Source organism: Caretta caretta, chromosome 2 (genome assembly GCF_965140235.1).
Source record: "Caretta caretta isolate rCarCar2 chromosome 2, rCarCar1.hap1, whole genome shotgun sequence".
In the NCBI taxonomy this organism is placed as follows: Eukaryota; Metazoa; Chordata; order Testudines; family Cheloniidae; genus Caretta; species Caretta caretta.
Window position 1 is genome coordinate 135568302 of NC_134207.1, and position 26954 is coordinate 135595255.

At 40.7% G+C, this 26954-nt stretch overlaps 1 protein-coding gene across 1 annotated transcript in view; it reads left to right on the forward strand.

The window, feature by feature from the left end:
• The window catches only part of MYO10 (myosin X), a 295459-nt gene extending 269636 nt beyond the window's left edge, over positions 1 to 25823 (forward strand). Inside the window, exons 30-41 of the mRNA XM_075125436.1 lie at positions 578 to 633; positions 7548 to 7690; positions 8226 to 8420; positions 9851 to 10008; positions 11261 to 11384; positions 13237 to 13534; positions 17440 to 17647; positions 18343 to 18479; positions 19542 to 19662; positions 22981 to 23433; positions 23872 to 24063; positions 24413 to 25823. Of these exons, the coding sequence (XP_074981537.1) occupies positions 578 to 633; positions 7548 to 7690; positions 8226 to 8420; positions 9851 to 10008; positions 11261 to 11384; positions 13237 to 13534; positions 17440 to 17647; positions 18343 to 18479; positions 19542 to 19662; positions 22981 to 23433; positions 23872 to 24063; positions 24413 to 24523 (2196 nt within the window). The 3' untranslated portion in view covers positions 24524 to 25823. The remainder of the gene's footprint in view (positions 1 to 577; positions 634 to 7547; positions 7691 to 8225; positions 8421 to 9850; positions 10009 to 11260; positions 11385 to 13236; positions 13535 to 17439; positions 17648 to 18342; positions 18480 to 19541; positions 19663 to 22980; positions 23434 to 23871; positions 24064 to 24412) is intronic.
• Positions 25824 to 26954: the final 1131 nt, after the last annotated feature.

The following is a 26954-nucleotide window of genomic DNA, read 5'->3' on the forward strand; positions in this document are numbered from 1 at the left end:
ATTAGTTGGTTTCACTTTTTTTCTAGTCAGTTTCCCGATCAAATTTTCATGCTCCAAAACAGTAGGGCAGTACTGGAAAGGCATACTTGTTTGATTAAATTAAAAAATACAACTATTTGTTAATTTAAAAAAATATGGGAACATTTCCGTTGGTTATTTTTACAGAACATATATCTGGGGGGCAGATATAACTCATTCAGTTTAGATAGTGCTAACAAGGAAACAAAGGAAATTAAAAATCTAGATTTCTGTTTGATGTTGGCTTCCCAAAGTTCTATACTGTGTGGTGGTAAGTTCTTGAGGGTATTGTAAATTAGGTCAAAATTGCAACTGAGTTGCAAAACTCAGTGAATGTAACTAAAGCTGATCTGTTATTAGATCTGTTTATCTGAAACCCTTTTTCCCTTTCCCCTAAATTTTAATGGTTAGAAGAAACTGGCACCTAGATCTATATAGTTTTGCATAACCAAAGAATGCAAAGTAATTCCCAGTTTTGCTTATACCTAGAAGTAATAGATTTAATAATATATTCTAGTGATATTAAAATGTCTTTTTTGGTTGGGTTTTTGTTGCACAGGGCACACTGGATGTTGGACTGATTGATTCTGTGTGTGCTTCTGACAACCCAGATAGGTAAGTTCCACTGACATTTTTGGCTGGGGTGGATGTTTCCTCTTTCAACATTTGACATTTTTTACACTGATCTCCATATTTTGCACATGAAACTATTTCACTGCCTTTCCTTTTTGATCGTGCCAAAATTGAGATTTTCCAACATAATGTATGAAGTGGGTGGAGAAGGATCTGCATCAGTTCTAGTGTGGGTTCTGCTGACTTGCCTGGCACAAACGTCTCTCTTGTTTGGGTCAACATGTGCATCAATCAGCTGTCTTGTTTCTCAAGAGGCCTGAAAGTCGGAGAGGAACAATAATGACTTTTTATTTATACAAACTGCTTTTAAAGAACAAGGCTTCTAGTTTTAAATTACTGTAAAAAGTAGGATTTTTATCTACCCTTACCAGGAAAACGCCTTTGCATTTTGTTATGGATCTCTTGCATTTCCCTTTTCCTTGGAGGTTATGTTCAAATAAGAAAATTATTTGGATGACACATACAGATAGAGCAGAATGTTTTTGGAAAACATTGATTGACATGTGTCAAGGTTCCTCCCCCACTCTGAACTCTAGGGTACAGATGTGGGGACCTGCATGAAAAACCTCCTAAGCTTATCTTTACCAGCTTAGGTCAAAACTTCCCCATGGTACAAAATATTCCACCCGTTGTCCTTGGACTGGCCGCTACCACCACCAAACTAATACTGGTTACTGGGGAAGAGCTGTTTGGACACGTCTTTCCCCCCAAAATACTTCCCAAAACCTTGCACCCCACTTCCTGGACAAGGTTTGGTAAAAAGCCTCACCAATTTGCCTAGGTGACTACAGACCCAGACCCTTGGATCTTAAGAACAATGAACAATCCTCCCAACACTTGCACCCCCCTTTCCTGGGAAATGTTGGATAAAAAGCCTCACCAATTTGCATAGATGACCACAGACCCAAACCCTTGGATCTGAGAACAATGAAAAAGCATTCAGTTTCTTACAAGAAGACTTTTAATAAAAATAGAAGTAAATAGAAATGAAGAAATCCCCCCTGTAAAATCAGGATGGTAGATATCTTACAGGGTAATTAGATTCAAAAACACAGAGAACCCCTCTAGGCAAAACCTTAAGTTACAAAAAAGATACACAGACAGAAATAGTTATTCTATTCAGCACAATTCTTTTCTCAGCCATTTAAAGAAATCATAATCTAACACATACCTAGCTAGATTACTTACTAAAAGTTCTAAGACTCCATTCCTGGTCTATCCCTGGCAGAAACCAGCATACCGACAGACACAGACCCTTTGTTTCTCTCCCTCCTCCCAGCTTTTGAAAGTATCTTGTCTCCTCATTGGTCATTTTGGTCAGGTGCCAGCGAGGTTACCTTTAGCTTCTTAACCCTTTACAGGTGAGAGGAGCTTTCCCCTGGCCAGGAAGGATTTCAAAGGGGTTTACCCTTCCCTTTATATTTATGACAACATGTTAGAAATGATTTATTGCAACCCCAGAACTCTAGCCAGGATGTACTTCACTTCGAATAACAGTGCATAACAGAGGAGGAAAAAACTGACATTATTTTGGAACATAGGGCTAGGTTCACTAAGAAATTTAAGCATGGCTAACTTTTGTCACCTAGAAAACCACAGAGATTCATAAGGCCAGAGTTCAGCGCCTAGGCTCCCTAGAATGGGATTCACAAAAGCCAGCATGCTAAGAGGTTCTTCACCTAAACTAGCCAATAGGAGATGTCAACCTATGGGATGTGCACTAAGCCCCATCCCTCTCTTGGAGATAGGTACCTAAGTCTTGGCTGCAGGGAGGAACTTCCCTCTACTTGGGATTCTCAGCTGCAAACCTCTCAGGCTTAGGTGCCTGTGCCAATTTGGGCGGGGGGGAGAGGGAGCAACAGCAGCAGGAGGAGGCAGAGAAGCTCACTCATAATTTTGAGCCCAATGGCTAGGTTACTCATCTGGAATGTAGGAGACCCCTGGTTCAAGTCCCTCATCTGCCTGAGTGAGAGAAGGGATTTGGCCAAGAATCTGCTACCCCTCAGCTGAGTGCCTTTAACCACTGGGTGATGGGATATTCTGATCTGAGGCTCCCTCGGTCTCTTTTATTGAAGCTGTTGCACTATGGCAGGGGTGGCCATAATTTACTGATGTACACTGCCAAAGAGACACGGTAATATATCAGTAGCCTCCATCAGCCCTCCCGCCACCCACAGCACCTCCTGCCCACTGGCAGCCCCACCGATCAGCACCTCTCCCTCCCTCCGCGATCAGCTGTTTCTCAGTGTACAGGAGGCTCTGGGTTGGAGTGGGGAGGAGCAAAGGTGCAGCAGGCTCAGGGGAATGGGGCAGGAAGGAGTGGTAGCCTTGGGGTAAGGGGTGGAGTGGGGGGCAGGGCCTGGGGTTGAGCAGTGGAAAGTTGGCACCTGTAGCTCCAGCCCCGGTGTCAGCACCTATGCAAGGAGCTACATATTAACTTCTGAAGAGCCGCAGGTTGGTCACCCCTGCACTATGGCCAAATAATGAATCATTTTGGGCAGGAGAGAGAGCAAGCATGAGAATGACTCTGTAGTTGGTGATTAGAGTCCTGCTTTTCCAGTTATGTTTTTAATTATCCTAAGCATTTGGCTAAAAGTTATGAAGAAGGTTGTCCTGCCCCCAAACATTTTGTGTAGGTTTTCTCCAGAGGGGCCCACACTGGTAAGCGAGCTCTGAGCACACTTATTGGATCAGGCCCTGCAGGCAAGTTATGCAGAGGAAAACCTGTCTTCCCTAGATTTGTGCATTGCTTTGGGGTATAGATATCCAGACACCTGGCATGGGGCTGCAGTGCACATGCTCAGAGACAGCAACATAGGTACCTAGGGAACTTCAACTGCAAAAAAATTAGGCCCCGCGTGAGCTTATGTGCCTACTGATTTGGGGGCAGCTGAGCAGGGCTTTGTGAATCCCAGTCAGGCCTGATTCTGGGATTTAGACACTTAAAGTAGCAGTTATATGCCTAAGTCCTTTTGTGAATCTAGCCCATACTAGCTTGGGCCTAAACAACACTGCAGTGTTATCAGGTCAAAAATGCAAATGATAACAGTTCCTTTCTATCTCCTCATTTACAAATATGCATGGAGCAGCTGTTCTGAAATTATTAACCCCACCACAACCTACAAAGATCTGAACATTCCCAGTTACCTTAGTTGTGAACTGAAGCTTTATAAACAAGACTATGCAAGAAAGCAAAAGCCTGAAAATGCGATAGTAGTTAGGTTAAAAAAGTGTTGCTAAGGACACGTCTGGTGTTCATGTCAGCATCCCTGTGGGACCCATCTTAAAAAGAAAAAACTTCTCATCCTCTCACTTGCTGTGTTAAGAATCACACAGAAATACAATTTTTACATCCCCTAGAAATCAATGATCATAAAAGGAAAAGAATTATTAGGTTATATAGTATCAGGGGGTAGCCATGTTAGTCTGTATCCACAAAAACAACAAGGAGTCCGGTGGCACTAACAGATTTATTTGAGCATAAGCCTTCGCGGGTAAAAACCTCACTTCTTCAGATGTATGGAGTGAAAGTTACAGATGCAGACATAAATATATTGACACATGAAGAGAAAGGAGTTACCTCACAAGTGGAGAACCAGTGCTGACAGGGCCAATTCAATCAGGGTGGATGTAGTCCACAACAGATGAGGAGGTGTCAATTCCAGGAGAGGCAAAGCGGCTTCTGTAATGAGCCAGCCACTCCCAGTCCCTACTCAAGCCCAAATTAATGGTGTTAAATTTGCAAATGAATTTTAGTTCTGCTGTTTCTCTTTGAAGTCTGTTTCTGAAGTTTATTTTGTTCAAGTATAGCTACTTTCAAATCTGTTATAGAATGTCCAGGAAGATTGAAGTGTTCTCCCACTGGCTTTTGTGTGTTACCATTCCTGATGTCCGATTTGTGTCCATTTATTCTTTTACATAGGGACTGTCCAGTTTGGCCAATGTACATGGCAGAGGGGCATTGCTGGCACATGATGGCATATATAACAATGCAGGTCAATTCTGTTGCCAGTACAGATTGTTCCTTTCAGTACCAGTGTTGAGTGCTTTATCTAATTCAGTTTCAAGGGCCAGATTTAAAAAAATAAAATAAAAAATAAAAAAACTTCAATTTAGCAGGTGCAAGACACAGAACATATACATCTGCCTGATGTGGGTGATAGGACACTTGTGTTGTCTAATTAGATAGCTGATGGCTATACTCATAATTGCAGGTTCAAAAGAAAGAGGCTGGGTTGAGATCCCTTTGAACGTTTACTCATAAATATTCTAGAATAGCCTTCCACCACTTTGCTAAGTAGATCTTTTGATGTTATTGATCACCTGCCTGATTGATTGTCCTGCTTTGCCTTTTGCAATTTATTCCTGGGGGAATTCTGCTCCAAAAATTAAAAAATTCTGCACACAATATTTTAAAATTCTGGAAAATTCTGCATATTTTAGTTGTCAAAATAACACAATATAATCATGCCATTTTTAATTATTTGGGGAACTTATTTCAAAATACCTGTCAGCAAGTATCTCTAACAATACAGACAACAAAAAAGATTCAGGAAATGTTTTTTGACAAATAGATTTCTTAGTAGGCATATTAATACAGAACTTTGAGTAATAATTCATTTAAACTACAATACAGAAATGTATTTCCCACACCGCTCAGAAGCAGTGCAAACATTTAAGGGAATCATGGGTAACGGAGGAGCTCAGAGAATGGGAAGTAATTACTGGGAAGGAGCCTGGGAGTGAACCTGGAGGTTTGTTGCGTAGGGGTGGGAAAAGTATGGACTGGGGGTTTTTTGGGGTGGGGGGAGAGAGGGATTGTTAGGGAGTTGGGGAGCCTCCCCCTGCAGACCCCTGCTGACCCCTAGCCTCTCCCATTTAGTCAGGCACCCCGTCCCCATGTGTCTCTGCACCCCCACTCAGCCATACCCATCTCCCCCCATCTCCATGTGGTCCTGCACCCCCTCCCATTCAGCCCCTGGCTCAGTGCTGTCACACCACTCACTCCTGTGCCTCTGTCCCAGTCTGTCCCTCCCAATAGCCCTTCTGAACCCTGTCTGTGAACCACCAGCAACCCCATCCATCCCCCCCATATCCTGTGCCTCCTCCCCGGCCTCTGCCTCCTCCCCTCTGCAGCTGGCTGCACTGGTCTGTGAGCTGGCTGCTGTCTCTTTTGGTGCCACAGCAGTTCCTGGTGGAGGGAAAGGTGTAATTGAAGCGCCTCTCTAGCAGAATGTATTATCTATGGGGGACATGAATTCTGTGCATGCACAGTGGTGCAGAATTCCCCCAGGGGTAGCAATTGTGTCCTCCCTTGGTTCTCTTCCCACCTCTTTGACCTTATCTTCAGCCACTCTTTTGGATGTCTGTCCTCTCCAGCTTTCCAGAAGGGTTGTTTCACCGGGCTCTATCCTACACCCTCTTTTCTTCATGCTCTCAACCCTCATCTACTCATCTGGTTTCAACTTCCATCCAATCCCACCTCTCCACCTGTCTCTGATAATGGTTCACCATCAGGTTAAATGTAACATACCCAAAACTTTGAACTGCTGCTCATTCCTCCTGAACTCTCTCTACTCTCATTTTTGTTGCTGTTGAGTTTATACCCTAGGGACCAATTTTGACACAGCCCCAGCCCTTTCAACACATCCAGACAGTGGTCAGATCTTGCCACTTCTTTCTACATAATATTTCCCTGTCTACACAAAGCTAAAACTAGTCTAGGCCCTTCATTCTCTCCCATTTTGACTTCTGTAACCTCCTTTGCACTGGCCTTCCTGATACCCGTGTTATCCCCCCTCCAGTCAATGTAAAGCAGTTGCCTGCAGTCACCCTGATCACTTGTAGGTTCTCTCTCTTTTCCTTGCCCTTCATCTGTCTTTTGATTTGCACACAGGGATTATCTTCCTTTGTTTTTGGAAAGTGCCCATTACATCAGGGTGAAAGCCTAGTAGCTATTTTTTGCTGCTCTTCTCTGAATTGTCTCTAAATAATTTTGCCATTAAAATGCCCAGAACTGAGTGCAGTATTCCTAATGTCTTCTCACTAGAACTGCAAAGTGAAAGTCTGTCATCTTCCTTCTTGATACTGATGATCTGCTTATGTATCCCAGAATGGCCTGGGCCCTAATAAAGGCTTTCTGATATAATTCTTGTGAGCTAGTATCTTGGGGAGAAAAAGGGTCTGAAGAGTTCAAAGCGCATGGCTTGTGAAGACAGAAGAGCACAACAATAGAATCTAATCCATGTAGAGCCACCAAGACAGTCCACTCATGTGATCTTAGGCAAGCAGATCAATTTGCTGGTGCTTCAATGAATCGTGGGGTAGGATTAAATGGAAGCCAGAATCTCATTTAAAAAAAGAGACTCTGCTGCCTTAATTGCACTGTATTAAAAATAAAGGGATCTATGTTCACATGCTGCTTCATTATAAATCTTCATAAATTATAGTTGGTTTTAGCTAAAGTAGCTACTGAAGCAAACACTTTAAATGGAGATGACCATGAACTACAAAGGTTGGATCCAGAGCCAAACTTCTTCAAGGTGGTGGTGGTTTTTTTTGTTGGAGTGGGGAAGGGTCTTATGTTGGGCTGATATAAAGATGGGGCAAAGTCTGGATATAAGTTTTCCCAAAGTTCAGGGCTGCATAGACCCAGTATTTGGTACAAACCTATCTCTCATTTTAAACAGTCTTTTTAAAAGCTTAACATTTTATAGGCCTGTAGAGTTCTTGAAATAAATGGTGCAGAAGTGAGGAACACTTGCCTGAATATAAAATACAAACAAGAGGGAAGTGTTTATGCTTATGGCAAGTGAGGTAAGTCAGTCATTTAGTTGTGGTGCAAACAGTAGTTATATTTACTGTATGGGTTTTTCCATCTTCGTTTTTTTCCATAGACCCAATTCATTTGTGATCATCACTGCTAATCGTGTTCTCCACTGTAATGCTGACACCCCTGAGGAGATGCACCACTGGATAACACTGCTGCAGAGATCAAAGGGAGATACCAGAGTGGAGGGGCAAGAATTCATAGTGAGGGGTAAGAATTAATGGGAAAGCAAACCAGAGGAGTCGAATTGTATAGATAAGTGGTTCCCAAACTGAGGTCTGTGGAGCACTTGGTGGTCTGTAGAGAGCTTGCTGGTCACATGCTGCTGACTTTGTTTCCTGCTGCTAACTCAAGGGATACTACTAAAAACACATTCAGACTTTCTTAATATCACTCTTACAAGTAAACAGTTGCTGTAGCTTCCACAAGGATGTTTTGTGATTTTGAATGGATGGGGAAGGGGTCTATGAGTCAGTCTTTTTAGTAAAATGTGGTCCATACCATTAAAGTTTGAGAAGCCCCAATATAGGTAATATGTAGTATTTCAACCTCACCTTTTCTTGGGAGTTAATTTGACACTGATAACTTAAACAAAAGTTATTTAGAAAGAGGACTTGGCAATACTTAGTGATACTTTTATAAATTGTATTAATCATTTTTTAAAAAACTCTAAGATGCCAAAAGTTAACCACAGCTTTGCCTAATTCTATGAAAAGCTTTATTTCATGGGGTGTCTATTTAACAGGATGGTTACAGAAAGAAGTAAAAAACAGCCCGAAGATGTCTTCACTAAAGCTGAAGAAGCGCTGGTTTGTCTTAACGCACAACTCTTTGGACTACTACAAGAGCTCAGAGAAGAATGCCCTGAAATTGGGTACCCTAGTCTTGAATAGCCTCTGTTCTGTGCTACCACCTGATGAGAAAATCTTCAAAGAAACAGGTAATTTGTTCATGAGCATTAGGTTTTTCTGTGCACTAAGCTGCACTCCAGCCTACTTGGAAATGCAACATGCATAATAGGAAAATATTTTACATCCACTCTTTGTATTACAGGAATACATATGGGTAAACATAAGGTCAGTGGAGCTTAGGCTTCTAAATCACTGAGATACTTCACAAAATATTTTTCCAATAGAGACATCTGAATTCATTGGGACAAACTGCAGAGGAGATGTGTAAGGTGGTATAATTCATTCTTTCTAACACTCCTAATACTGCTAAATTAGTGTACAGTAGTTTACACATCAAGGATTTGGAAGAAGGCATAAATTAAGGCAGCCTTCACCCTACTTTCTAGCTTCTCAGCATGTAACTTAGAGCAACTTAGACTCTACCAGTGTTAGTGTCTAAGTAGCTCTACAGAAACAGAGTCAAATTTACACCTCCTTCCAAGTCACCTCTAAAAACATTTTCTAAACTCGTTTTCAACTCTGATTCATAAGCTTTCGTGAGCTAGAGCTCACTTCATCAGATGCATTCCTACAGTTCACTTCATCGGATGCATTCACTGAATGCATCCGATGAAGTGAGCTGTAGCTCACGAAAGCTTATGCTCAGATAAATTTGTTAGTCTCTAAGATGCCACAAGTACTCCTTTTCTTTTTGCGAATACAGACTAACAGGGCTGCTACTCTGAAACTCTGATTCAGTCGTTTTCAAATAAGAGGCTCCTTTTTCCTTATTTGAACTGTCCAGTGCAATCTTCACTGTGTACCTACAAAGTGATTTTTGCCATCCAAAGAGTAAATAAGCTTTCTTTAGACTCTCTTTTCTCATGAAAATCCCATATTGGGATGTACGGAAAATAAAGTTTGAATATATACTGCTTCTCATTGGGACTGAATCAGCAGTGTATTTTTAAGGTGCAAGAAAGCTGCACAGATGAGAACACATTTTGGTTTTACAGAATGAGTAGCCTGTGTGTTAATATCCATGTTTACATAAATAATGCAGGCTATTAAAGGATTTCTTCCGTAAGACAATGTTTTCCCAGTATCCTCTTGTACAGCTAGAATGAGACAAGTCTGTCTTTACAATGTCGCTTATGGTCACCTTCCACCTTACCAAGATGATGAAGCCTGTGGAGAGTGCACATGTATGGATCAGGATGGAGTGTTCCATGCTGGCACTGGTTGTCTCGGAGGCTATACCTCCCTAACAGAAATACGGGTGACTGCAGCTTGCTCTATTTTAGGCTACTTAGTTGCAGACTTTGGGTTCCAGAGAAGTTGCCAAGGAGACTCCAGTGGAGCAGTTTATCTGTGCCTGACATGCAGTTTGTGTGTTAGTAAAATGCTGACATCTGTTCTTACATCAGAATGAGTATAACCACTAAACATTTTGTGATCGTTAATTTTACTGTTGTCATAGGCTACTGGAATGTAACTGTGTATGGACGCAAACACTGCTACCGTCTCTATACAAAATTGCTCAATGAGGCCACCCGCTGGTCAAGTGCCATCCAGAATGTTACTGACACAAAAGTGCCGATTGATACACCAACCCAGCAGCTTATTCAAGATATTAAGGTAAAAATAAGCCTCTGAAGGGGGTGGCCGCATATACATTTGGAACCTGTCATGCTCCCTCTGTCATGTGACGTGAAAGGAAATAGAAGCCCAATGACCCAATTTCTAAACAGTTAGATGCCCGATATAAACCATCGCAGACACACATACACCATCCAGCAGCCAGAGAAATCTCTCCTTTAACTGTTACAAGAGCAAAAGAACATGGGATATATAGCCTGTGGAGGGGAGAGAGTCAGGAAAAAGCTACCCTATATGTTTGTTTCCCTTGGAAACCAGTGTAACTTTTGCCCTGTTAATTTGTGTAACTTAATGCTGCTTAAAGCAGCATTAACTAATGCACTTTGTGATCCCATTGGAGGGATTACATGCATGGGCTCTCACCATCTCTCCCTGTGGATCTCTGTTGGTCTCACTTCTGCGGATGATATGGCAGATCTTTGGAAAAGATGAAAACTGCAGGATTCTTCAGAAGGTTTCTAAGGTCCAGGGCTGTCTGGCTACTTTTCACCAGAAAGAGATTAATTAAAAACCTGATCTTTTTGATTGGAAAACACGTTTTGACATTTTGCAAAAATTTTAGAATGGTATGAAAACAAAACCTATGTGAAATGAAAATAAATTTTGAAAGCTCAAAATTCTTCCAAAAATGGATTTTCCATCCTCTGCACAGCTCTTGTGATTAATGCTTGTATTGCACAGACTAAAGTGTGGCTCATTCTGAGCCTCATCTTAGAAGCTGCTGAGCACCCATAACTCCCTTTGATGTCAATGGGAATTGGGAATACCAAGCACCTCTTGTGATCATTACTTATAGTAGTGTGTTTAAGAGAATAGCTGCTTGATCTTGTCTGTCTAACTATGAAAACATCTGGCGAGACATTCTTTAAGTAGGGAAACTGGCAGGACTATGAAGTGTACAGGATTTAGGAGAGTCACCTATAGCATATGCTGCTTTGGGCATCAAAACAAGATGAGAATGCCACTTTGCCATGATACAAGTTTCTACATCTTCAATGTGGAGAAGAATGGCAGGCACTTCTCATATCCGTCTGAAATGACGACTGACCCCCTGAAGAAATAATTCTGCAGGTCAGTTTTTATTGCTGTATCTTTTAGCAACAAGTAATTTTAATAACAAACTTTTTCACATGGTACTGCAGTTGAATAATCTGTTCACACGCATCCATCACTGGATTATCATTCACACTGAACCAGGAATTATACCTTTTTTTTTTTTTAAACCCACCAGGAGAACTGCCTGAACTCTGAGGTTGTTGAACAGATTTATAAGAGAAACCCTATTCTCCGTTACACGCATCATCCACTGCACTCCCCATTACTGCCATTGCCATATGGGGACATCAATCTAAACTGTAAGTTTTTCAGACATGAAACTCGCTCTCTCTTTCCACCAGGTTACCTACTATACCCTAGGGAGCACAACTTCAGTTTCCCATCAGGGGCTCCATAGAAGCCCTGCCTTGTGAAGGCTGCAACAAAGATTAGTTTAGAGATTTAGAGATAGTAAAGATTTAATCCCATCAACCACCCTGGTCACATCTCCTTCCCTGATTATCACTACACACTTTACTGGCTGCATTCAGAGCCCCTCTCTTACTGAGTGGATGCGGGACTGCAGCTGCCTTAAGCCACTACAACCTCCAGCTTAAAACTGTTACATATTTCATCATTTGTGTGGGGAAAACATGGAATCCAATATACATATATTATTTTTGAGGATATTTAATTTGAAAAGTCATTGATATAGATAGATATTGCAAACTTTGATTTAAAAAAAACAGGTGTAATAACCATTCCAGCCAAGTCATGATTTACCTCCAGGTGAGCACCTCATAGACTTTGAACACTGGGACAGAGTCGTTGCATGATTGGTTATGAATTTGATTTCCTTAAGAAGATAAACTTAAATTATTTTGAAACTTTTATTGCCTGTCAAAGAGAGAATCCCACCCCGATCAGGACTGTTCTGTGAAGAAAAGGTGGCAATCATGGGATTAAATCTCAGGCTATCAAATGGCATTTGTGTCAGAGAAGACAAGAGGAAAATCTAAGACCCAAGTTATACCCTGCTGCTCCATGGATTTCCTGGGAGGGGGGAAGGGGACCTGCAAGGGACCCCCACTGAGTCTTGTGCAGTGGCAGAACACAGGAGCTACAGTCCCTTCACTCTTTTAAGCTGGCTGTGCAAGAAGGAAGAGTAAGCTACACCCCTTGAAGGGTGTAGCAGTGGGCATGCTCTAGGAAGACCACTGCCTCCTGAGTAGTGGCGCTGGAACACTTTTAATAGTGGGGGTGCTGAAAGCAGTTTTTACTTTTTATCTCATCCCCTTTACCCCTGTCCACGCCCCATCCCCCGGAGCTGGAGCCGGGAACAGGGCTGTGTCTCTGGGAGGGGGGGACCCTAATAGGGGTAAGGGGGCCAAGGCTGGGGCCACAGGTGGGGGCAGGCATGGAGCCAGGAGTGGAGTCCTGGGCACGGGACCCAGGTGTGGTGTTGGTAGCGAGGTGCTGGGCACGGGTTTGGGAGCAGGGCCCTGGGTGCAGAGCCCCAGGCACAAGGTCAGTGGCCGGGGAGTGATGGCTGACTGCCGAGACCTGCGCCCTGGGCCGGGGAGTGGAGCCCCGGGCACAGGGCCAGCGGCCGGGGCCCCGCATAAAACCTCAGGGTGCTATGCACCTATGCTCCTGAGGTAAGATTCTTGTCAGAGTTCTCCCTAAGATGATGCAGCTTCACATAGTTCCTAATACTGGGCTATTTAAAGTTTCATTTGAGCCCCAAGTTATTTTCCATAATGACAACACGTAAAGAAAAGTCAGTCACTCACCACTCATAAAATAGACTGCTACCCATCTTGCCAGGGGGATTAAGCCTAACTGTGAATCAAACATAAGGATTACTCAGGGTGCAGGGAGGGGGTAGCTGGGAGCTGTGTGCACATGGGGTAGCTCGAGGTACAGAGAGGGGGTAGCTGGGGCTGTGTGCACACGGGGTGGCTGGGGGTGCAAGGAGTGGGGTGGCTAGGGGCTGTGTGCAGGCAGGGGGGTAGCTCACGGGCCAGAGAGGGAGTAGTTGGGGCTCGGGGTCGGGTTTCAGCCACAGGGCCCCGCAGCCCGCTTGAAAGGGCTCATGGACTGCAGTTGAGAACCGCTGAGCTAGAGCATCTCTTTTATAAGACCTTCCTATGCCTTACTCACTTCTTGTAGTGCTGAAAGACAAAGGCTACACAACTCTCCAGGATGAAGCCATCAAGATATTTAACTCTCTGCAGCAGCTAGAGTCTATGTCTGATCCCATACCTATAATCCAGGGTATCCTTCAGACAGGGCATGATTTACGACCCCTTCGAGATGAGCTCTACTGTCAGCTCATCAAACAGACTAACAAAGTGCCTAACCCAGGGAGTGTGGGGAATCTCTATAGCTGGCAGATACTCACATGCATGAGTTGCACCTTCCTGCCCAGCCGTGGCATCCTCAAGTATCTGAAATTCCATCTCAAAAGGTAAGAGGCTACAAATACTTAGGATATAAAAATATAGTTTTCAGCTCTTTTTCTTCACTTTGTCTCCTCTCCTTGTAATTTTTCATAACAGTTTCCAATAAATAGGCATCTTTAGGGGAAGGGTTTAGGAATCCCTTGAAGTGTACCAAGTATTTCAACCACTGAATCTAAAATTTAGAGGAAAAGTAATCAAATTCATTTAAAATTTACATGGAATAATTTTAATAGACTTCAGTGGTATCTTTTGAAGAATTGGTTAGGACCTTATTCCTGCAAAAACTTACTCATGTGCTTAGCTTTATGCACAGTGCATAGTACTTTTTAAGTGAATGGCACTAATGACAACACCTAAAGTAAAGCAAATTCTCAAATCTTTGCAGGATCAGGCCCTTCTTTTTGTAAACGGGCCCAGATCTTGCATTGACTGTAAAAACTCTTTACCTACAGAAGTAGTCTTAATGGTTTAGAGCAGGACTCCTGGGTCCTACTCCTGGCTCTCCCACCAACTTGTGCAAGACACTTCACCTACTTATGCCAGTGTTTAGTGAGACAAGATAACTATGTTATGATGCTTAAAGAGATATTATGTTAAAATAAATATTTTTAAAAACCTCTCTTTTCTGCCATTTAAAGTGTTACTAATTAACTTTACTATTAAAAAGGAAACTGTTTTTAAAATTGATTTCCCCCCCCCCCCCCAATTTTTGTTATCTACTTCATTCAGACAAAGAAATAGATTAGTCAGTTTCACTCTGGATTATAGGATCATTAAGTTCCCTTTTGCTTCTTATGTAGAAGAAGGGTACAAAGTGTCTGGGTCACTGGGAAAGTTATTCCTTTAAAAATAAACAATTTCTGTTGGAATTTAAGTCATGTCAACATTTCTACTGATGTTTGTATTGGTACAAAATCATTTTTTACAAATCAAAGTTCTGCACCTGAATTATTTGTGTTGCTTTTAATTGCAAGTGTTCCTTTAGTGTTTGTGAAGCATTTTGAGATCACTGGCTGAAAGGTATGAATGCAAATTTATTATTTAAAAACAGTAGTCACTGACTTTGAGCGTATGTTGGATTGGCAGAATTGGAATTTTGACAGAAAGGGATGCGGTTTTTTAAGCATTTTTCACAGTATTTTAAATTTTCATAGTTGCACAAAATTATGGGTTTAAAGTTTTTTGTGTTTTTCTGATTTGTATCATTTTAAATCTTCACAGTTGTGAGAAATTATGCGAGGGTCAGATAATTATTTAATGACAGTAGGTGTTAAGATTAAAAAAAGCTATAACTTTATAACAAAGCATCACCATAATATGTCAAAATATACAAAGTAAATAGTGTTAAGTCAAACTAAGACATTATTAAGCAGCATTTTTCCTTCTTTGTCTAGCTATAAAAATTTTGATTATAGATGGAAATGTTTTTTCCCAGTGTGTGTGTGTGTGTGTGTGTGTGTGTAATGAAATTAGAGACAAGGTGGGTGAGGTAATATCTTTTATTGGACCAATGTCTGTTGGTGAAAGAGAAGTTTTTAAGCTTACACAGAGCTTTTCTTCAGGTCTGGGAAAGGTATTCAGGCTTTGTCTACACTAACCCTTTTGACAGCAAAACTTCTGTCAGTCAGGGGTGTGAAAAAAACACACAGCCCTGACCAACATAAGTTTCACTGACAAAAGTGAAAAAGTGATGGGGGCGGCGGGGGGGGTTTCGAACTAAGATATTCAACTTCAGCTATGCTATTCGCTTACTCCTCCTGCCGAGGTGGAGTACAGGTGTCGATTCGGGGATCGATTAATCAGGTCTAGATGAGACGTGCTAAATCGATCCCCAAATAAATCGATCACTACCCGCTGATCCGGCAGGTAGTGAAGACGTATCCTTAGAGTGTCACAGCTAAGTACGAGGTGGAACAGATCATTTAGCATAAGGAGTTAACACACATTGTAAGACATCATTCAGGGTGAAGAAGTCAGTTAACACCTTTGCAGTGATGAGACAAAAATGGGAGGTTGGGAGGGGGGTTATTGGCTTACAGGTTGTTGTAATAAGCCATGAATCCAGTGTTTTTATTATGTCCATGATTTTTAGAGTGTAGCAAAGTTATGAATATAAGCTTCCTTTCCCAGACCTGAAGAAGAGCTCTGTGTAAGCTCAAAAGCTTGTCTCTTTCACCAACAGAAATTAGTTCATTAAAAGTTATTACCTCACCTTCTTGTCTCTCTAACATCCTGGGACCAACATGGCTACAACATTGTAAACAAGTATGGTGAAACTGACGTTTACTGATAAAAATCTAATCCTTCTACACCTATCTCTCTCTCTCTCTCTCTCTATATATATATATATATAAAATCAAGAACAAATCTTTAAAAATCGTTTGACATAGAATTGAGCAACCACAGGTATGTCCATGTTTCAGACTTCTGTGCTATATTGCTGCACGTTTAAAGGAAATCAGATTAGTTCCTGAATCCAAGCTATTTTATAACACAGGATAAAACCTCCAGTTTTCTTAAAACAATAGTCTGAATTTGTTTTTTATGTAATTGAGTTTTTCCTTTGTAGGTCGGTTGTAAAATATCAGTGCATAAGAATACCACAGTATAGTTGTAATCCTATAAACAGTACTTCCATGTGCCCATGGGTATGTCTACACTGCAGCTGGAGGAGTCACTTTCAGCTCATGTAGATTTATATACTTTCACTTCGATTGAGCTAGCATGCTAAAAATGGCAGGGTAGTCCTGGGAGGTTAGGTACCTAGGGTCTCAGATGTCAGGCAGCTAGCCTCTGCTACCACCCTTGCAGGCGCTACTTTTCTGCTATTTTTAGCACAGTAGCTTAAATCAAATCTACCAAACGTACATCTGCCCAAGCTGGAAATTGCATCTCCAGTATAGACATACCCTCTGATTCGGGGATCTCGTAGCCCTTTTCACACGCCAATGAATTAAGCCTCACAATGCCCCTGTGAGGAAGGCGGTATTAAATCTGTTTTACAGATGGGCAGAGCATGGAATTTCTCTGAGCTGCAAGTTGTCTAAGGGTACCAAGGGCCGGACTCTGCAATGGTTACATTGTTGAGCACTTACCCAAACTGTCCCATTAAGGTCAATTGATTTACTTGTGTGAGTATCTACTCACCAACATGATTCAGAGGAACAGCCGTGTTAGTCTGTATTCGCAAAAAGAAAAGGAGTACTTGTGGCACCTTAGAGACATCTGATGAAGTGAGCTGTGGCTCACGAAAGCTCATGCTCAAATAAATTGGTTAGTCTCTAAGGTGCCACAAGTACTCCTTTTCTTTTCACCAACATGAGTAACTGTTATACAGTATAACCCAGCCAAGAGGCGACACCAGGAGTCCTGACCCTAACTGCTCTAGCTGGTAAACTACACTCCCTCCCTACCGCCACTATGGCAATATTGAATAGTCAGGACACATTTTGTTGGGCTTTTTTCTTGCTTTTGGTTCTTTTTGGAGGGAAAAAACATTCTGAGCAAAACCAGAACGTATTAAGGCTATGTCTTCACTGTCAAAAAGGTTTGGCTTTACAGTGAGATAACTACCGTGATTGTTACCTTGCTGTGAAGTCCTAGTGCAAACAAAGCATCTGTAGTTTTTATTATGAGGGAACTGGGCAAGATCAACACTAATGCCCTCCTTTACCCTCCACCACTAGGATTTTACATCAGGATAGCTAACATGCATTTGTTGTTATGCAGTTCTTTTTAGCAGTGAAGACAAGCTTCAATGTGTCAGTACACAGCTGTGCAGACTTGTACTAAGCACTGGAGCACTTTGTGTATCACCTCCTCAGTGTCATTTAGTCAAGGAGTCCCTGGGGCTCCCCTCAAATCTTCCATTTTATCAGCAGGTGATTTAAGTTCAGTGTTTGTCACACAGGGCTCGTGACCAGTTTCCAGGAACGGAAATGGAAAAGTATGCCCTCTTCACTTACGAATCTCTCAAAAAAACCAAATGCAGAGAATTTGTGCCGTCGCGGGATGAAATAGAAGCCCTGATCAGAAGACAAGAAATGACATCTACAGTTTATTGCCATGGTGGTGGCTCCTGTAAAATCACAATCAACTCCCATACCACAGCTGGAGAGGTGAGAAGAGGTAGTGACAGAGCAGGGCCTCGTGGGGATAAGTGTTAAATCTTGTGGACACTACCATTTTAGCCATTAATTCTCACTGAAACTCTGGAGGTGCTGAGGAGTTTTGGGCTCCACATTGGGCCCAGCTGATGGAGATTATCAGCATCTCTATCAGCGGAGGTGAAATTTCAAAGTTTGTTCAAGGAGACACTGATGAAACCTCTGCTTAGGAAACTATCTTTTCACTGGAAAGCCTTGGTGACCATTGATCTGTATCAAATCTGGTTTTGGGAAAGATACCTAGCAAGAATGTGGTGAAGTAACCCTGGTACTATCCAGACTTCATAGGAGTTATTCCACTATACCCAGGTGTAGATGAGAGCATATTTGTCCCCATGCCTGGAAAACTTACTTCAGACATTTGAGTTTGGGAAATTGGGGAGTTAAAACTGAAACTATTTTACATCGTTAACTGTTGCATGCTGCCATGTACCTGCACAATTCAATAATGTCTATCACAAAAGGAGGTGCAATTGAAAATAGATAAGTATTTGGAGAAAACCATTGTTAAATCATTCTAGACAGTAGTGTGGCCACTTGTTTGCCCTAAAATGACTCCTACCTTGTCTTAATTTTCCTTAGACTAAATTACCCTCTAAGGTACTAACTTTTTTGTTATGGTTTTGTTGATGTGCTTTTTTCATTAGGTTGTTGAAAAGTTAATTCGAGGCTTAGCCATGGAGGATAGCAGAAATATGTTTGCCTTGTTTGAATACAATGGAACTACTGATAAAGCAATTGAAAGCAGGACTATTGTGGCTGATATCTTGGCAAAGTTTGAAAAGTGAGTCTCTTTCTCTGTGCTAATAAGCAGCAATTAAAAAAGAAAACTTCCTAACATCAGCGGTATGCTCAATTCTCCCTTTCTTTAGTCTTGTTAGTGGTGAGGCAGCATATACAACTACATTCCACATACTGCTATTTCTGAAACACAGCATCTTTTTCAGAATGATTAATGAAGTGCTTGTAAACTTGATTTCCTCAATCTCATGACAATGAAATACATATTTTCCATCATGGTGGGTTTTGCATTCTGTTGTTTCTCTCTGTCTCCCCACCTCCCATTCTCCTCCCGCCTCCAACCCCAGTTATGTCTATGCTAGCCTTTTCTTCTCTAAAATTTCCCACCATTACCAGTAGTGGTGCAGCTCCATGGGTGGGAGCAGTGCCAGAAGCAACAAAATAATCAGGATTCCACGCAGTCAGTGCTATTTGAACCACTGTCATTTTACCTTGCTTAGAGCATATGTACATGGCATGATGCTTCAGACACTAGTGCTCCAAACTATTCCTACTGCCAATGATCGCAATGGTGGGAGATTTTAGGAAAATATCCCTAGTGTAATTCAATGCTTAAATCCATATTTCTCTCCTTTTCTCTCATCTAAGGCTACTGTGCTCCGTGTTCAAAAATATTTGTAGCACCTCCTCCAGAGATTCCCTACCTTTCAGTTGTCATTAGCCAATTAGACTTTCTGATATCATTGGTGCTTTTGTCTCATTACACATTGTTCAAAATTTTGTTCATTGGATTATTGATGGTTTGTGGTGGAAACAGTTGCCTCAAATCAGAAGCAACATTTGTAATCGTCTTTTTGTAACCGATTTACAGTCATGAGCAAAGTCATCCTTTAAAGCAAATTCAAAATACTGGACCAAATTCTTGATCTGTTACTCTGGTGTAACTCTAGAATAACTCCACCAATGTCAACAAAATTACTCCAGGTTTATACTGAATATAACGCAGAGTAGAATTTCGTTGCTGTCTTGTGTGGAATCCTCAATGTTTTGTCAATTTAGAAGATAGTTCTGGTCACTGATGTCTCTTCCAAACTTCTGTTTCTAGGCTTGCTGCCGCTTCAGAAGCTGGGGACATGCCATGGAAGTTCTACTTCAAACTTTACTGCTTCCTGGACACAGAAAATGTCCCAAAAGACAGTGTGGAATTCGCATTTATGTTTGAGCAGGTAAAGAATGGGGGAAAGGAGATTTATTTTCTTTTGGAGGGACGAGGAGGACAGGAGATCAAGGCAACAGAAACAAATGCTTAACATGCCAGATGGGAAAGGACTGTGCATTCCCAGAGATGATTGCTCAGAACAGGAGGCTTTCCACATTAAGTTTTAGGGCTAAATTCAGAGATGAGTCTAAGATAATGTGTAAACTGCACTGTTTCCCCCACCCACCCTTTGCTTGTACACTGCAGCAGTTTAGACTACTTTGCCCACTCCTAGTCTCTCACTGGTACCATTACGTTACCTACACCCTCCCTTACACATAACATTTGAATTTGGTTCACTGCATCTAAAGTAGCATTATTTACACACCTAGAGTTCAGAAGAGAAGGATATAATAGGAAAAGCGATTGGCAAGAGCTATAAACATACTGGTCAAAATAATCTCTTTGTCCTTGCTATAAATGTAAGTCTTCCAGCTTCTCAGTATGCAAGTCACTCTAGTTTAGACACCTTTGGATTCCCTTAGTCTACACTTATTTTGTACATTTAATCTGAAGAAATAATAAATATTTGAACCAAGTCCTCAGATGGTGTAAACTGGGTAGCTCCATTTACTTCAATGGAGCTACACTAGTTTACACCAGCTGAGGACCACCTGGGTCTTCATGATCACTTACAACCCCTTATGCTTCACCTCTGAATTTTGCCCCAAGTTTTATGACCTTTTTTTCTTCCTAAACCCCCTTATTGTTCAGTCGAAATCATAACGCAATCCCCCAGGGATGGGAACCTGGATGTGCATCCATATATGCTCTTAAGTAGGAACAAGAAATATAAAAGGTAAATAGAAAAGGGAACAATGAGTTTCCACAGAAATACATAAGGGTTGGCTTTGGGTTTTTTTGTTTGTTTTTTTTAAACACCAAGACTTATACTGGCAACTGAAGACAGCTAATACCTCTTCAATTTTTCAGCAGTAGATTAGAGTTTAATAAGCTTGGTAATAGGCAGTCTGGCTCCCCCAGTACCCATCAGATCACTGTGATAAGTAATGAATGTGCTGTACTCACCCTACAATGGGGTTTATTATTGCAAAAGGACAAAACTGGTAATAAACTAAATGGGTTTGTGGGCGTAAATTAATCTTAAAATAAATATTGACAGGAAAGAGTTTGTTTTTTTTGATAACAAGCCCTCTATTATGCCAGCAAAGATTCTCACTCTTGGAATTTATTATTGCAGAATGTTTTAGCTGTTGATTCATTTTGTGCCACATTGTGAAGGTCTAAGGAAAGCCCTTCAGTAAGCTGTCATCTTCTCTGTCTAGTGACCACTTTAAAATGTCCCCAGGGCTTCCCGTATAAGTATATTTGGTTTGACCTTTTGTTTCTTCCGTTGACCTAGCACGGTTTACAGTAGCTAGGTCAACTTAACTTTTTAGTTAAGACCTGGCTTAAGTAGCCACATTATAGACACAGTCCTTCTGGTCTACCTGGGGGGCTCCCTTCAGAGCTCCTTAATTACTACTCCTTGTTTAAGAGTAACAGCCGTGTTAGTCTGTATTCGCAAAAAGAAAAGGAGTACTTGTGGCACCTTAGAGACTAACCAATTTATTTGAGCATAAGCTTTCGTGAGCATAAGCTTTCGTTGCATCCGATGAAGTGAGCTATAGCTCACGAAAGCTTATGCTCAAGTAAATTGGTTAGTCTCTAAGGTGCCACAAGTCCTCCTTTTCTTTTTACTCCTTGTTTACTCCACTGTCAGCACAGATCTCTGACGCTGAACCGGCTACCACTGCAGTACTCAAAGCCCCTGCCAGTCTAGAGAGAGATTATTAGGCATTGAACAGCCAAGCAGTTTGTTTATATGAAACTTGAACAGAATCATTAAGAAAATCCTTTAGATAATATACCCTAGAAGAGCTGTGGAGCACTGAAGTGCTGTCTTCTGAAAATCACATTGTGGTAGTGATCTGAACTGCAGACAGGTGCTTGCAGAGTTTGCAATTAAAATGAGTGCAATTATATGAAGGCAATTTCCTCAGAGAATCTGCCTCTTCACTTTCTTATGGCAACTATTAGCACACCATGGTCACTCAAGCACTCTGTGTATATTGATAGGAACAACAGTAATCCAGCTAGACAGCATAGAGCATTCAATCTCGAAAATGAATTTTATGGATATATCTTAAGGATGTGATTGTGATGTGGGTTCAGCCATGCTGCTCCCATTTTTATCCACTGCACAGGTTTGCTGCCAAGTAATTGGTATTATTTTATCAGTTAAAAATCAGTGTCTCCAGTTTTGAATTTTTGTGTCTCTAAACCTATGAACAGTTTTAACATCTAAAGTTAACCCTTACACTGAAGACAGTTTGACACTAAGGTGCTCCTTCACTACTTAACTCTGCTGCACACGTGCACACACACAGCCTCAATCCAACTATCCATCTCTTTCCCTCCGCTATTTTCCCCCAGTACACCTGGTTAGACAATCATGTTTTTCTCCCTCCCCTCCATGGAAAATTTGACACCCCCCCAAAAACAAACAAAAAAACCCCCCACAAACACTTATCAAAAATTTTCCACAGAAAAAATTGACTTTTCGGAGGGGGGGACGGGGACTGAAAACTTTTGGCTGAAAATTTCAATTCAGAAATGCGCAGTGAGTTGTAGTTTGGCTTCCTCTTGCCCTTGCTCCTTTATGGGCTGGACTACATCTCTCACAATGCACCATGATCTCTCTTTTTGATGAGTTAGTACAGTGCATCATCATCATGGAAGATCTAGTCCAGCTGGGCAGCCCGACACATAGAGGGGAACCGGGACATGAGTCACTTGAACGATGACTCCCATAAGGCACCATAGCAGCATTTCCAAACTGAAAGTTTCTGATTTGTTGATGGTCAACATTTTCCACAAAAAGCAGACACTTGTCACAAATTTCATTTTGTCAAAAAAAAGTTTTGTCAAACCAGCTGATGGAAATTTTTCAACAAGCCCTGTAATCCAGACTAGTTTCTTCTCCCCAATTTCTGCCTCTGCTACTGCTGCCTGGTTCCCTCTCTGACCCCACTATATTCCCCACTGATCCCTTGCTGTTCTTGGCTTGATAATTCAATTAAGAAGGCACATTGAGATACTTCCCACTCACGATTCCTGACCTACCCTGCCTCTCTTGTCTGCTAGAGACAGTCTCTCAAATCCCCACACTAGCTGTCTATACATACTCCTAGGAAAAAGCCAGTTTGCAAATATTATCTAGTTTCCAAAGAGTTGAGTCCTACTATCCGTGCGTAAAGCTAGCGTTCTTCTTACTTCCCATTAGGCTCATGAGGCAGTGATTAAAGGACACTACCCTGCTCCTGAAGAAACCCTCCAGGTCCTTGCTGCCTTGCGACTCCAATATCTACAAGGAGACTACAGTCTGCATACCACCATGCCAGAAATAGAAGAAGTCTATCCCTTACAAAGACTAAAGTCTCGTATTACACAGTCTACTAAAATGTTTACCCCAGCAGACAGGATTGAGAGGAAGCGAGCCAGCTTTCTTGAAGGAACGCTGAGGAGGAGTTTCCGCAGTGGCTCCATCAGCAAACAGAAGATGGAAGAGGAGCAGATGTTGGATATGTGGATCAAAGAGGAAGTCTCAGCTGCAAGGACTAGTGTTATCGACAAGTGGAAAAAACTTCAGGGAATGAACCAGGAACAGGCTATGGCCAAGTACATGTATTTGATTAAGGAGTGGCCTGGCTATGGGTCAACGCTCTTTGATGTGGAGGTGAGCAAGACATACTAAGCATTGTCAGTAACCCATTGGTGAGTTGCTACTATTCTAGACAATGAGCTCGATACCAACGTGTCCTCTCTGAACGTAACAATATATTATTTCAATGAATATTGCTATCTTTCTCTTGGAGGAGAGAAGGCTGGCATATGGAGTATTTAGTTAAAAGGCACTCTAGTTATAATATAATGCCCAATGTAGACATTTATATTTGTCTATTAATGAACCATAATATTTTTCTACAAGATCAAATAACTGCCTCCCATAAAAAAATTGGCAGGAGGGAGAATAGAAAACATCGTACAGAATGTTGTATTACCTTTATTTGAACTTTGATTTAGGGTGCACAGAAGACGACCTCAGCACTAAGTGGTGGTGTTTTTTTTCCCCCAAGTTTTCCTGAATGTTCATTTATACTCTTTCCTTTACTAGTGTAAAGAAGGGGGTTTCCCACAAGAACTCTGGTTGGGAGTCAGTGCTGATGCAGTTTCTGTCTACAAGCGTGGAGAAGGCAGGCCTTTAGAAGTGTTCCAATACGAACATATTTTGTCCTTTGGGGCACCACTTGCCAACACCTACAAGATTGTGGTGGATGAGAGAGAACTGCTTTTTGAGACCAGTAAGGTAAGTAAAGAGCAAGAGAAATTTTTAATATGCTTTTCTTGTAAATTTCATCTCTTATTAACTAGCACTCTTTTTCAAGGTAATACTTTTAGCTTAGTTTTTAAAGGTTTAAATATAATTTTGTAGATTTTGCATCTAAAACATACTGATTTTTAACAATAGTCAAAGTAGAGTAGAGGCAAAACAGAAATAGGGTAGGAACTACTAAGTTTCTAAGTATTTGTGTTAACTAACAGTAAGGGGTTTTTTGTAAGTGGTTAGATAATGGAAGTCATACCGCTATTTTATGTGGTGAGATGCATTATTATATCACATTAAAAGGTTTGAGTTATTTTTACTCTCTTGGCAGGTGGTTGACATCGCAAAACTGATGAAAGCTTATATCAGTATGATTGTGAAAAAACGTTTCAGCACCTCTCGATCAGTGAGTAGCCATGGGAGTCAAAGCAGCTCCAGGTGAAAACAGAACCAGTCTCACTGTGCCATTACTCTCAAAAGATATCACTGCTGGCCTGAAAATACTGATCAAATTTGTCAACAAGCTACCCAAGAAACAGAATTTTGGGGGAATCGTTAATCAAAGTTTTTTTTTCAGGTGGCCTCTGTAAAATATCAACTTAAATAGCCAAACGTTTTTAGTATATGACTAACATTCTTCAAAATTTCCAAAGCTGTTTTACCTTTAGTTGACATACTGTATGCCTTAATACAAGCAGTAAGAAGTGCCTTAAGACATTAAAACCATCTTGCATATACATAAATTGTGGTGTTGAGCGGGATGTGCTTTTTCCCCCTGTTCAGAATACTAAGAAAAGATGGAAGAGGAGGAGTTAATTCATCCATAATGCACTAACCTACTGGCCTGATCCATGTGTGGGGGAGAAAGTATTTTTGTCGGAATGCTGCTGGCAGCCTTCCTTATGGACTTAGTTAACAGTGTGTTTTGTTTTCATGGATGCATGCTTCTGTGTGCATGCATATGATCTATGTAGATTCTAATTTTATTCCATATTTCACAAGCATTTAAAGCAAAGGGAATAATGATGTGCAATGATGTAAACAGTCTTTCTGTAAATTATAATAGTCCAGAGAGTTATAGTTGTTTCAATTTTACAGTTACTTTTATAAGCCAGTTTTATTAACAAATCAAAATCTGGGACTTTCATATCTTTTTGATTTACTATTACAAATGCATTTTACCACATATGTAGCAAGTCTGCATTCTGTATGTGCTGTATTATAAATAGATATGTAGCTGAGCAACTATTTATAAACTGCTCTAATAAGGAAATGCAGTTACAATATTCTTTAATTTGTTTCAATTTAAAATTTTAAATATTAAACTTTTCTTTTAAAGATGCTATTCTTATAAAACTCTGATTGGATGCTCCAAAATAAACCAATCAGAAAAGGTCAGAACCCTTCAAAGTAGAAATTAAACAGGAGAAAAATTATATATAGTTAAACTATTGTATTGTTATAAATGCCTCTCAATATTTTACCCTGCTGCCTAATGATGGTTCTTGACAAAGCACCTGTAAATAAGTCAGTGCTATCAGCCACTAGTAAAGCTGACTTGGGACTTTTATTTTTGTATGGAAAAGTTGTAATATAAAGGTAAAACTTGAATTGATAATGTCTTTTGTCCATAGCAATAAATATATAAACATGTACTAGCCCTTATTGACGACCTCAGCCTTTAAGAAATATTGATTATTTGCTCAAAGAAAGTCCAGCAATAAAAGATCCTAGTTAACATACTTATTTCCCATTTATATTGAATCTGGTTTCTAGAAAAACACTAGTAGTCTTCCAACTTTTTTGGCACAAGAATATGAATACACTTCAAACTGGAGTTGCTTTTACATTTGTGATGGTATTTGTGTTTTACATCGAGTAAAGAAAAGTATAGCAATATATAAATGCTTCTAATATATCCAGCTTCCAAAAGCCCAAACTACCTGCTTGGTAATAAGCTTCATGAATTACAACAAAAATTGGTATTCTACAAACAATCCACAAATAGCTAAAGATATGGGTGCAGCCTGGGGAAATGTGGGAGGAATCAGGGAAATGCTAAAGCGTGAGAATTGTTGAGTTCTTCCTGTACAATGTAAAATCTCTCTGGAAACAATGCAATTAAACACAAGAACTTTCACTTGTGCTGCCCTAGCAATCAATAACTTAATCAGCAACCAGACATACCCTAGGGGTGAACAGCATACATTACAGCAACTTTGAGCATACACAAGCATGACAAATGTGTGACCAAGAGAGGTCTTCATCACAAGCTGCAAGGGGCTTGAAAAAAAGCTTGCCACAAACAGTAGCCCCTCATACCTGCTGCAGAGAAAATGTAGCTACTTATAGGGCCCTATGAAATCCATTTTATTATTGTGGATTTTCTGATTTTGTTTTTTCCATTAAAAAAATTCCATCTTTATGGTTTGTTAATCAAAATTGTTTGATACATTAACAATTAAGTAGCCTTACTATAAATGCATAAAAATGTTCAGAATTGGACTGCAATGGGAAAAACTAAATTGAAGGGTTTATTTTTGTAAAATCAAACAAAATATCCTGCAGATATACAGTACAAGGCAAAGGTAACACATTTTAAATCACTTTTTAAAGTAGCATTTGGTAATATGACCAAAGTGACATTGCTGAACAGTAACACAAGAAGGCCCCAGAAGTAAGAGTCTCTTACAGTATCAATTTAACTGAATTCATATTTGAATAATTAACAAAATTAAAAATGCACTAAACATAAAATAATCCATCCTTGCAGCAGACACATTGTTGCCATTTTAAATTAAACTCAGTACTTTGAAGGAATGCTTATATTAATTTCAGATTTGATTAAATAATTTCAACCTATTAAATCAACA